This window comes from Narcine bancroftii, chromosome 7, assembly GCF_036971445.1.
Source record: "Narcine bancroftii isolate sNarBan1 chromosome 7, sNarBan1.hap1, whole genome shotgun sequence".
Lineage (NCBI taxonomy): Eukaryota > Metazoa > Chordata > Chondrichthyes > Torpediniformes > Narcinidae > Narcine > Narcine bancroftii.
Window position 1 is genome coordinate 38,884,426 of NC_091475.1, and position 12,290 is coordinate 38,896,715.

Below are 12,290 nucleotides of genomic sequence, written 5' to 3' on the forward strand. Positions count from 1 at the left end.
TATTTATCAGCATGAGCAAGATTTTTACCATTAATTTTTGAAGAAGACAATCCTTCTTAGATCCAAATGGGATTGAATTCAATAAAAGAGGAGACAGCGAAGGACTTTATTTATGTGGAATGTTGTTAATAGACAAAAAGGAAGGATAACCCTATATTAATACATATGATCAGAATATGGCAAAAAAAAATCTGTATTGAAAAAAAAAGTAAGATATCATTAAGAACACCATTATATAAAAATTGTGTTGCTGCTTAAGAATCTTGGTAACAAAATATTGAATTCATAGTATGATAAAGGAATAATATATTGATGATTGCTATGTGGAGGGATTTCTTATGTCTTTTAAACAATTAAGAAATGAATACAGAGTAGCTAATGGGACTTTCTTTTGTTTTCTCCAGCTAAGGTCATTCCTAAAAGAAAGATGGATGTCAAGTCTGGCCCCACTTGAAATTAGTGAAATGGAATGAACTATTTGGCTGGGGAATACACCTAAATTTATAACTAAGATGTACTATGCTCTCCAGAATAAAAGTACAAAACCAGGTTTACAGAGAACAAGAGAGAGATGGAAGGCAGATCTAGGTGTTGAAATAATGGAAAAATGTTGGTTGATTGGTGTTTGGATCGCATGACATTAATTATAAATGCAATATAATTTCCTGCACCAGTTATATCTCACATCACAAAAGTTGCACAAATCAAAATCTGAAATATTGGAGGTGTATTTTAGGTGTGGAAATATGAATGTTTTTACATGCTACATGGTCATGTGTGAAGGTGAGACCTTTCTGGCAGGATATTACTGAAATATTAACAGGAATGGCCTTCACGGGTGACCCGGAGCTTTATCTTTTGGGAAACTTAATTGAAATAACCAATAAACTAACTAAATTCCACTTTTTATTTAAAATAGCCACGCAGTGACTAAAAAATGTATTGCAATTACTTGGAAATCTGACTCCCCTCTACATATAGGACGATGTACTGCTGAGATGAAAAGTTGCATATCTATGGGAAAAAATTACATGCAACTTAAAGAACAAATATGACATTTATTAAGACATGGCAGTCATATTTAGATCATATAGAGGCCCAATTATAACTACAATAACAAAAATGACAATAATAGATGCTGCTGTAGTATAAATGCAAGTGACTTTCCCATAAATAATTTTGATGGTCAACATAAATGTGAGCCCTGATGGTGTTTTTGTATTTATATTGTGAAGGGTGGAGAGGGATTGTTTCATTTTGTTTTTTGTATATATACTTTGATATTGATATTGGAGAGGTGTGTATATATTTTATATATTTTATTTTAGTTTTTTTTCCCCCATACATATATATATATTTTTTAAACTAAAATAAAATATTTTTTTTTAAAAAGAGTCCAGCCATTAACTATATACTCTGCCTTCAAGTTTTACCATTCTAAACTCCATCTACTACTTTTCCACCCAACTCTGCATCCTGTCTATATCCTGTTGTAAACTATGTCAACCTTCTACACGATCCACAACATCTCTGACCTTTGTGTCATCTATAAACTTATTGACCCATCTCTCTTATTCTTTGTCCACGTCATTTATAAAAATCACAAAGCAGGGTTCTCAGAACAGATCCCTGTGGAAATTCACTTGTCACTGACCTCCAGGAAGAATACGTTCCATCTAATACTACCCTCTGCTTTCTGCAGGCAAGTCAATTCTGAATCCACATATCCAAGGTTCCATGGATTCCATACCTCAAGACTTTCTGAATTAGTCTACCAAATGCCTTCCTATAATCCATATACACCACATCTACTTCATCAATTTTATTTTGTTACTTTCTTAAAAATTAGGCTCATGAGGCATGACCTACCCTTCGTAAAGCCAAGCTGACTATCCTTAAGAAGATAATACTTCTCTAAATGCTCATAAATCCTGTCCCTAAGAATCCACTCCAATAGTTTGTCCGCCTCTGACATAAGACTCACTGGTCTATAATTCCCAGGGTTCTCCCTATTACCTTTTTTAAACAAGGGGACCACATTTGCCATTCTCCAATCCTCCGGTACCTCCCCTGAGGCCTCTGGGAATGCATAGTTCATTGTCAATGCCCCAGCAATCTCTTCCTTTGCTTCCTTTAGTAACCTGGAGTATATCTCGTCTGATCTTGGGGACTTACCAATCCTAATGTTTTTAAGAAGATGTAACATAATTTCTTAACCACCACATAAACTTTACTATATTGAACAATGTCCCTCTAACTGGTAAATTAAATAAATAAATTAAATTAATGTTAGTCCATCGCACCAAAATATATGCAATAATGCAGCCAGATGTGCTAGCTTTAAATAAAAAAATAAAGTGGACTATCCCAGAGCAATACATTTTGAAGAGTTAGTGCAGCGTGAACCCAGATCAAAGGATCTTAATAAAATTGATTGGCAGAATTTCTGAGATAATCTAAACATTAGTTGTATGTAAAAAGTACAAGTAAATCATTACCATTGGTCCCACCCTTTTCATTAGTATAAGGAACTTTTCCACAATGACAAGTATATGTTATGCTATTAGCTTAGTACAGTAAAACCCCCAGTATTCAGCACCTATTGGGATTGTTAGATGCCGGATAAATATTTGCTATTTGATTGAGGATTCCATGAACCGACTGGTAGGGGAGGTGCATTTTTAAAGTTATGTATTTTTTATTTATTTATTTTCCGCAAATTTTTTTGCCAGCTTGAGTTTCAGGTAACTGGGGTTTTACTGTAATTAATAATTGTACATTAATTTTGGTCAGTGTTACTATTCATTTTCATGCACCAAGGTTGTTCAGGCTTTTGATAAATTTTGGTGCCAAATTGTAGAATCTCTTTAGTGAAGCAAACTTTTTTAAGCCTGTTTATGAAAATGCATAAATATTCTTATTAATATTATATTCTGAAAACATAACTTAAGCTTTGAAAAAAAATCACAGTGAATATGCAAAGAATTACGAAAAGATTAAGCAGGTGAGCAAAATCTGAAAATATTCACTTTTTTAGGAAGAATAGAAAAACAATATTTTTGAGCACTGTTCACAGGGATGTTGGTTTGTGAGATGCAGATTATCACTTTTGGGTCTGATGTATGGAATTGAGAATCTAGAATGGAGATGAAATATCTCTACACAGCATTATAAATCTTTGGAATTCTCCACATAGAAGGCCTGTTGTTCCTTACTCTCTGAACATATACATCACTGAGCAATACATTTTTGGGCTCAGATATCAGGATCAAGTGGGAAAGGCGGCAGCACTGAACAACTTTACCAATTGCAGGAGAGGTATGAGGGAGCCAAATACCTATTCAGGAATCTTTTTCTTTCTTTCATGCTCACCATTTGTCTTTCATGTGCATATGGCATTAGAACACTAAACTTCAAAACTCTAGGTGGGTGCTAGACAATTGTAAGGGAGGCTGCTTTTCAGACTCAGAGTTAATCCTGTGAATTCCTGTGAGTTAATTTCCAATATGCCAAACTTGAGACTTTTTTTCCCTTGCCTCTGGAATCTCCTCCAGCCCTACAACCTCTGAGGATCCCAAAGCTCCAGTTTTGGTATCTTGTGCATCTCAATTTTTAGCTCTCCACTGTTGACAACTGTATTTTAGATCCTGTATTAAGCTCTGAAATTACCCCTGAAATTCTCTGTCTCTCCACTTCTCTTTAAGTTCTTTAAAAGTTTCTCAGTACTCAGTGGCCATGTTTTTAATCATCTGCCCCTAAATCACTTCATGTGGATCTATTTTAAACTATGTTAAAATATCCTTGTTGAGCATTTGAGATCTTTTTGCTGCATTAAAGGAACTATATGGATGTAAGATTTTGTTCAGACTGGAATGTGCAATTCTCTTATTTGTCTCAGCAGGCCAACCTCCTGTGATTGGTGGTTCCCAAGTAACAAGTTATAAGCTAGAAATGTCTGCATCAGACCTGAATGATACCAAGGAAGTATACCAGGGGCCTAACATAGAATGTACAGTCAGCAACTTGCTTCCAGGAAGAATGTACAATTTTAGACTTCGGGCTGCAAACAAAGCAGGGGTAAGAATTAAAAGAATTGTTTAATTCACTGCCACTTCTCTTCCAGGATTGCCCACTTTAAAGTAGTACTACTTTTTTTTCTCCATGATTTTTGTTTGTTTCTTTCACTTTCACTTTTTGTCTGTGATCTGGTATCACTAAAGCTCACTACCCAAAATACATTTCTTTCCTTATGAATTCCAACTGAAATTCCATTGTTTGCATTTTTGATCTGCTGTGGTGAAATTTATGGTAAATCACAGCTTGTTGCTTTATGAGGTCCATGCAGCACATGGTTGCTTTTTGCCCTCTCTTCATTAATGCATACTTGCTCCTTTCCGAGGCTTTGCTGGTAAATGGATCTACTTCACTTTTTGTTACATCCAACTCTTCAGTCAAGGATTCTTTTCTTTCTTGCAGTTGTCAAGTTCTATTGAAAGTTTATGGACTTGAAATGTTAACTCTGCTCCTCTTCACAACTGCTTCCTGAATTGTTGAGCATTTTTTAACATTTTCTGCTTTAAAAATTAAAAGGGTTCTGGAAGGCAACGTTGAAGTAACATGCTATTAGTTGTCACAAATATTCTAATTTGTTTCTTTTTATTGACTTTGAACTCCTTTCAAATGTCTACATTGATATTTCTTATCAGAAAATTGTCTCTTGCAAAGTCAATAATATATGTGGAAAGAAGCGGGATGAATTCAGCCAAACTTGGGGAGCTAGGGGATCAATTAAAAAGTAGGACCTTAAAGGTAGTCATCTCAGGATTGATAGCTGTGCCACATGATAGTCGGTATAGGAACAGCAGAATAATTAGGATGAACATGTGGCCTGAGCAGTGGTGCAGAAGAGAGGATTTCAGAGTCCTGGGGCACTTAAGCTGGTTCTGAGGATGGTGGGACCAGTATAAACTGAATGGTGCACACCAGTGCAGGACTGGGATCAATGTCCTAAGTGGATTGTTTGCTGGTGCTGTTGGAGAGGGTGGAAACAAAAATGGCAGGGGGATGGGAATCCATGCAGAAAGTCAGAGGGAAGCAATGGACAGACCAAAAGTTAGAAAAAAAAAGTAAGACCAGAGTACAGAAAAGTCAAAGACAATAATAGAGATTACTAGATTCTGAAAGAATCCCGTAACTGTTCACGATGAACATTAACGATTTGGAATCAGGGACCAAATGTAGCATATCTGAATTTTCTAATGATACTAAATTGAGTGGAAAATCAAATTGTGCAGAGAATGAAGAGAGTCTGAAGAGAAATATGGATAGGTTAAGCAAGTAGGCAAGAGTCTGGCAGATGGTGTACAATGTAGGTAAATGTGAGGTCATCCACTTTGGTAGTAAAAATAGATCAGATATTATCATTTAAATAGTGAAAGATTGCAGCATGCTGTTGTGTAGGACGTGACGGTGCTTGTGTACGAATCATGAAAAGATGCATGTGTAGTCAAGAGGCAAATTGCTAAAAGGATTGAATTTAAGAGCAAGCAGGTTCTATTGTAACTGTATAACATACTGATGAGGCCACACCTGGAGTACTGTGTGTAGTTCTGGTCTCCTTTCTTGAGAAAAGATGCACTGGGTTTGGAAGATGAGGTTCACTAGGTTAATTCCAGAGATGAGGAGAGATTGAGTAGTTTGATAGAATTTAGAAGAATGAGAGATCTTAGAAACTCAAAATTATTAAATGGAAAGATAAAATAGAGGTAAGAAAGTTGTTTCTATCGGTAGGTGAGACTAGAACGTTGGGGCATTGCATCTAGATTTGGGGGAGTAGAGTTAGGAAGGAGATGAGAAGTAATTCCTTTATCCAGAGAGTAATGAATTTGTGGAACTCTCTGCCCAATGAAGAAGTACAGGCTGCTTCCTTAAATATATATAAGACAGAGTTAAATAGATGTTTGCATAGTGAGGGTATTAAGGATTTGGTAGGTGGAGCTGAGTTCACGGCCAGATCAGCCATGATTTTATTGATGGATCAGATTGCTTATTTCTGCTCCTATTTCTTGTGTTTTTTATATTTGTTTTCATTTATTTTAGTTCTGCTAATTGTTCCATTAATTAATTAAGTGTAGTGTTATAACACTGGAGCTTGTAATGTGTCTGTGAAAATTGAGATATATTGTTTTGGTTTGTTTTTGTGGTTAAGGAATTTAGTGGTGCAAGTGAGTTAGTAATCATGAAAGAAAATGTGTTAATTGGTTTTGAAATAGAGAAATAGGATTACAATAGGTATGTGTTAAATGTAATTTTTTAACCCTATTAAAAAGTGCACTGCAAAACCTATTGAGTTAGATTATTTTTTTAAAATGAATTTATCAGCAACATTATGTTACATTTTGGACATATTTGAATAGACGAGTATGGTGTGACTGAAACCATTCAGTTAGACTTCCTAATGTTTCAATTCTGGATTGACATTTTATTTCAAAACATATTGCATACTTTAATACATACTTTGAGTTTTTATTAAAATACAGTATTTTTTTTCAGTATGGACCTTTCTCTGAAAAATGTGAGATTTGTACTGCAGCGGGATGTCCTGATCAATGCAACGCTCCGCAGGTTGTATGTAAAACAGCCACGTGTGTGCATGTCAGCTGGACAGTAAGCATTATGTCTCCTTTTTCCCTTTTAATACTAACATAAAGAATAACATAACATAACTAACAAATTAATTACTTTAGAGGAAATATGCAGAGGAAGATTCTATTGTAGCTAACTATTTCTAGAAGATGTAGTAAATGTGCTTTCCACCTAATAGTAATCCCTCAGAGCCAGCCACCTCAAATCTTCTTGATGTATAAATTAACTTACATCAGTTTTAAAGTCTCAAATGGACAATACTTGCATCAAAAGATGGAGGCCTGAGGATTGAGCCAAATTAATTTTCAGAGCTCATCTACAGTACAATCAACAAACAGCCTTTGTCTATCATGAACTGACTTAGAATTCTATTTCCATTGTTGCTTTGCCAACAGAAGCCTGAAGAAAGCTGAATAACAGCAATATAGTATCAGGGGTACTGTGGAACAAGGAATATGGTGTGGACTCTTGTTTTTTAAAATAAATATAAAATGATTATACTTGATCTCAATGGCAGTTGCTGCCTGGACAGTATCCATGCTCAGCAAATGTAAACAGATAAAGTTGATGCCTGTTCTTCCCTATTTGCCAGATTTTTTTATGTGCTTTGTTTTAATCTTATAGGTACCAGGTGATAATGGTGCTGATGTGACAGAGTATAGGCTGGAATGGGGAGTAGTAGAAGGTATCATGCAAATATGTTACTGTGGACCTGGTCTAAATTATGAAGTGAAAGGACTCTTACCAGCCACTACCTACTTCTGTAGAGTTCAGGTAATGGAGAATCTTTAGATATCTCAGTGGTACAATTATAGAGCTTGTGAAAATGAAAACAAATGTTTCTTTTTTTTTCAATCATTTTTATTGGTTTTTACAATAAAGGAAAGGGAACAAAATTGATCCTACATGTATATATATCAAGGTACAACTTCAAACAGTATAAACTAGGTCCCCCCTCTACTGCACTGGATGAAAACAGAAAAGACATTAAAAAAAAAGTGTGTGTGTTGTTACGGAGTCCAGAGGACCCCAAAACCAGCAGTAATAGATATGCACCACAATACAGGGTTACTTAAACAAAAGTAGTTTTTAAATTATATTTGAACAAGTAAACAGAATTGAACTTTAACTTATTACTTAACCTACCTAACTATTTAATCCCCCCTCTGATACTAAGCACAGGTGTGTGTAATGTATATTTAAGATTAGAAAAGTTCTTTGGATCACAGTCCAATCTCACTAGTTGCAGTCAATTCTTGTACTGTGCACAGAAGTTAGCATTAACAAAGTTCACCAGTCTTTGGTGCTTAACAGGCAAATGGTTACCACTCAGGAGGGTTCTTGCTGGTTTTCAGAGAGAAATTTGTTTTCCAGGACATCCACAATTGATTCCTTCTCAATCAGTCTTGCTGATGAAACTTGTCCCCTTCAGGGTTCTCCAGATCACCTTTCAGGTCACCTTTCAGATCGCCAGTCTTCTCCTTTGATCAGACAGCCTTCCAAAGTTTGCCAGCTTTGTCCTTCTAGAGCTGATTTCTGTCTCCTCTCTCTCTGTTTCGCACCCTCCCTCTTTGAGAGCAAAACAGTTCTCCTCTGCCTGCAAAGATCACATGCTCTCCCAGACAAGCTGTTGTCTATACTTTGTGTCTCCTGCAAAAAGCACTCTGCAAAAGTCCTGCAAATACTCTGTTTTAAGCTTATCCTGAGGGTTACATATATTTTGTAGCTTTTGATTCATACCCTGAATCAAAAAACAAAAATAAGACTATATCTCACCTGGAAAAAATCTAATCACATTAAAAACATTTACATCAAATGCAAACAAGTCAGAAAAGGTTGCCATGCATCTTCAAATTTCACCAATGAATCAAATACATGATATCTAATTTTTTTTCTAAACTTAAACAGGACATAAACAGAATGGAGGAAGTGCGGAGGAGATTTGCAAGAATATTGCCTGGGTTTCAAGGTTTGAGTTACAAGGAAGGGTTAGGCAGGCTGGAACTTTGTTCCTGGAGCATAGAGGATTGAGGGGTGATTTGAAGGAGGTATTTAAAATTATGAGGGGATAGAAAGAGTCACTGTCGACAGGCTTATTCCATTGATGGTGGGGGAGATTCAAACAAGAGGACATGGATTGAGATTGAAGGGGGAAATATGAGGGGGAATTTCTTCACTCAGAGGGTGGTGGGAGTGTGGAATGAGCTTTCTGGCTGAAGTGATAGATGCAAGTTTGATTTTAATATTTAAGGAAAAGTTGGATAGGTATTTGGACAAGAGAGGTGTGGAGGTTATGGGCTGGTTGTGGGTCAATAGGACTAGGTGGGAGAAGATGTTCAGCGTGGACTAGAAGGGGTGAACTGACCTGTTTCTGTGCTGTAATTGTTATATGGTTATATATAATATGAGAGAACCATTGAAACGCTGTTGGAGGACTAGAGTCTTTCCATTTGAATAAGATGGCTCTTCTCGCCAACAATGTAGAGAAGGCCACAACCCGTTGCGCAGGTACAGAAAAACCTGTTCAGTAACCCCCAAAAAGAGCAGTTATTGAATTGGGTCGTAGCTCCACCTGAAATACAGTTGAAAATATTAAAAATTTTCTAATGTTTCTAATCAGATTGTCAGCTAAAACCCCAATGATTGAATTCAGGGTCCCTGTGGGTCGATGGGACTAACCAAGGGATCAATAAATGCCTGAAAAGGGGTTGATTAAACTTTTGGTACCGAAAGCAGTGGCATATCTATGGAAAATTGCGCGTATGATAGGGGTGGCCAACCTCTTGCGAGAACTGCTGTTGGTGTTCAACCTCTCACAGGAGCTGGCCTTGTGGCTGCCATGTTGTATTTGGCTTCGGCCATCTAATAAGTTGAGAGCGAATGGGAGGACAAGGAATGGTGGATGGTCAGCACTATTAACCCCAACCCCCCACCCCCACCCCCGACAGCGGTGTCATCCGACACCCTCCCCGACACCCCATTGACATACAAAGAACACATCGATGCCTGGGGGTTAATGAGGAATATTCCATGAAAGGATCGATGGTCTAAAAAGTTTGAAGGCCCCTGATTTAATTGATAAAAGAATAGATTGAAGGCCACTTCTGTACACTCTTTAGTCAATATCAACCATTGGCAAAAATTTTTTTCATTTTTAAAAGATAATTCTGAGAAGAATTGAAATCAGTTTACTATATTACCGTTTATGTTCCATATTTCATTGAAATAATAGATATTAATAATATTAGATAGTCATTGAATAACAAAATAATTGCAGGTAAGGAAAGATACTGTGCCCACTATAGCATATTCATTCAGTTGTTTATTGAAAGAATCCAGTGTTTCAGTTCAGTGCCTCTATTTGGGAAACCATTTTCATATATTAATCACTTCCTGCTATAGATCAGTTCAAATGAAGGATCTTTGACCTAAAAGGCTAACTATTTATCTTAAAAAAAAACTGCTTGATCTATTTAATGTTTCCTACATTTTCTATTGTTGTAAAGTTAATTGATTTCAATTCCTCACAGAATTAAAATCTAGGGAGAGTAGGGTGAGGTAAAATGTGAATGTCTACAGACACCATGATTGAAATAAAAACAAAATTCTGGCGAAACCCTGCAGATGTAACTGTATACTTTATCTTGCAAGGTAAAGATACATAAACAATATTTCAGGCTTGAGCGATTCATTAAGGTTTTGGAACCTTGGATGATGAGAGATACAGTAAATTAAGAAAAGAAAGGAAGCACACCTAAGATTTGGGAAGCTAAAATACAGTGAGGGTCTTTAAGGAATATAAAGAAAGCAGGAAAGAAATCAAACCATGAATTGAGAGGTAATGAATGTCAGTTGCGAGTTGGATAAAGAAAAATGCCAAGATATTTAATATGTGTGTTAAGAATAAGGATAGGAGGAGGAGTCACGTGATGGAGTAGTGGCCGGACGGTGAACTCCAGCCCTCTCCAGAAAAGTCGGGAAAAACAAGAGAAAATACAAAGGCACAGAAATACAAGTTAAAGAAAAGTGAGTATAAAGGTGGAAAGAAGATGGAGACAAAAGGAGAAAAATCAAAATCAACGGAAAGAAGAGAGGAAGAGAAGACAATGGAGGAAAAAGGTGAAGGCCTTACCAGTCCGAAGAGGCCCGCTGTGGAGAGAGGAGCCCACTACCTCAGGTCGGTGGAAAAAGAACTACATCAATGGCTCACAGAGCCGAGTAGAAGTGCGCAACCACGCATGCGCATGAAAAAAAACACACCGACGGGAGGGGGGACCAGCTGGGGAGTCGATCTCCACAGCCGGCAACGACAGCAGCAGAACACCTGCAGCAAGAAGGGACCACAGAAGACAATGGAAACAAGAAAGAAGAGGAGGAAAGGGCATCAAAGAAACAACAGATGGCCAACCCAGAGGAAGAAGAAGAGGAAGAATACAGTGAAATAGATAAAGGGAAAGGCAAGGTAAAGGATATACTTGCTCTTGTTAGAGGATACATGGAGTCATTTAAAGAATGGCAAACACAGGAATTCAATGATTTAAGAAGAAGAATAAACAACACAGAAAAGAAAATAAATAAAATGGATATGACCTTAACAGAAATGGGGAAAAAAATGGACAAGATGGAAGAACGGGCAATAGCAGCAGAAATGGAGGTAGAAGACTTAAAAAAGAAATTGGAGGAATCTAATAAAAAAACTAAAGAGACACAAGAATTACTAGCCCAAAAAATAGATATAATGGAAAATTATAACAGAAGAAATAACATAAAGATTGTGGGCCTTAAGGAAGATGAAGAAGGCAAGAATATGAGGGAATTTATAAAAGAATGGATCCCTAAGGCCCTAGGATGTCCAGAACTACAGCAAGAAATGGAAATAGAAAGGGCACATAGAGCATTGGCCCCGAAACCACAACCACAACAAAAACCAAGATCTATTGTAGTAAAATTCCTAAGATATACTACAAGAGAAGAGGTACTGGAGAAGACAATGGAAAAAGTAAGAGAGGGCAACAAACCACTGGAGTATAAAGGGCAAAAAATCTTCATTTATCCAGATATAAGCTTTGAACTCCTAAAGAAGAGAAAAGAGTTCAATACAGCAAAAGCGATTTTATGGAAGAAAGGATATAAATTTACACTGAAGCATCCTGCGGTATTGAAAATATTTATTCCAGGACAACAAAACAGACTGTTCTCGGATCCAGAAGAAGCTCGAAAATTTGCAGAACAATTACAAAAATAGACTGAGGGATGAAGATGGGTAATGAGAGTAAAAATGATCACGATTGATATGTATGTGGGTAAAGACAAAATAGACTGAGGGATGAAGACGGGTAATGAGGGTAAAAATGACCACGATTGATATGTATGCGGGTAAAGAGGTATAAGAGTGAATAGAGACAATGGGCATACGTGAAAGTATCTGTAATTAGAGGAAAACATAGATAGTATAGACAAGAATTAATAAGGGAAGGTAATGGAATAGAGAGAATAAGGAGGGAATTAAAAGAGTGACCTTTGTGACATATGAAAAGTGAAATCTTTTCTGGGGGGGCTGGGTGGGGGAAAAGAGCGGTCACTGCAAAATCAGTTGACGCTTGCGAGTGGATTCGCAAATCCAAATGGAGAGGGGAGATGTGGTT

General features: G+C 36.8%; 1 protein-coding gene across 10 annotated transcripts in view; it reads left to right on the forward strand.

The window, feature by feature from the left end:
- Positions 1 to 12,290, forward strand: part of fndc3a (fibronectin type III domain containing 3A) — a 231,167-nt gene that overhangs the window by 179,027 nt on the left and 39,850 nt on the right. For 8 of the 10 annotated variants that reach the window (XM_069889664.1, XM_069889667.1, XM_069889671.1 and 5 more), the window contains 3 exons: positions 3,899 to 4,077; positions 6,553 to 6,666; positions 7,270 to 7,419. In XM_069889664.1, coding sequence (XP_069745765.1) covers positions 3,899 to 4,077; positions 6,553 to 6,666; positions 7,270 to 7,419 — 443 coding nt within the window. The remainder of the gene's footprint in view (positions 1 to 3,898; positions 4,078 to 6,552; positions 6,667 to 7,269; positions 7,420 to 12,290) is intronic. The other 2 variants (XM_069889666.1, XM_069889668.1) reach the window with 1 other exon arrangement.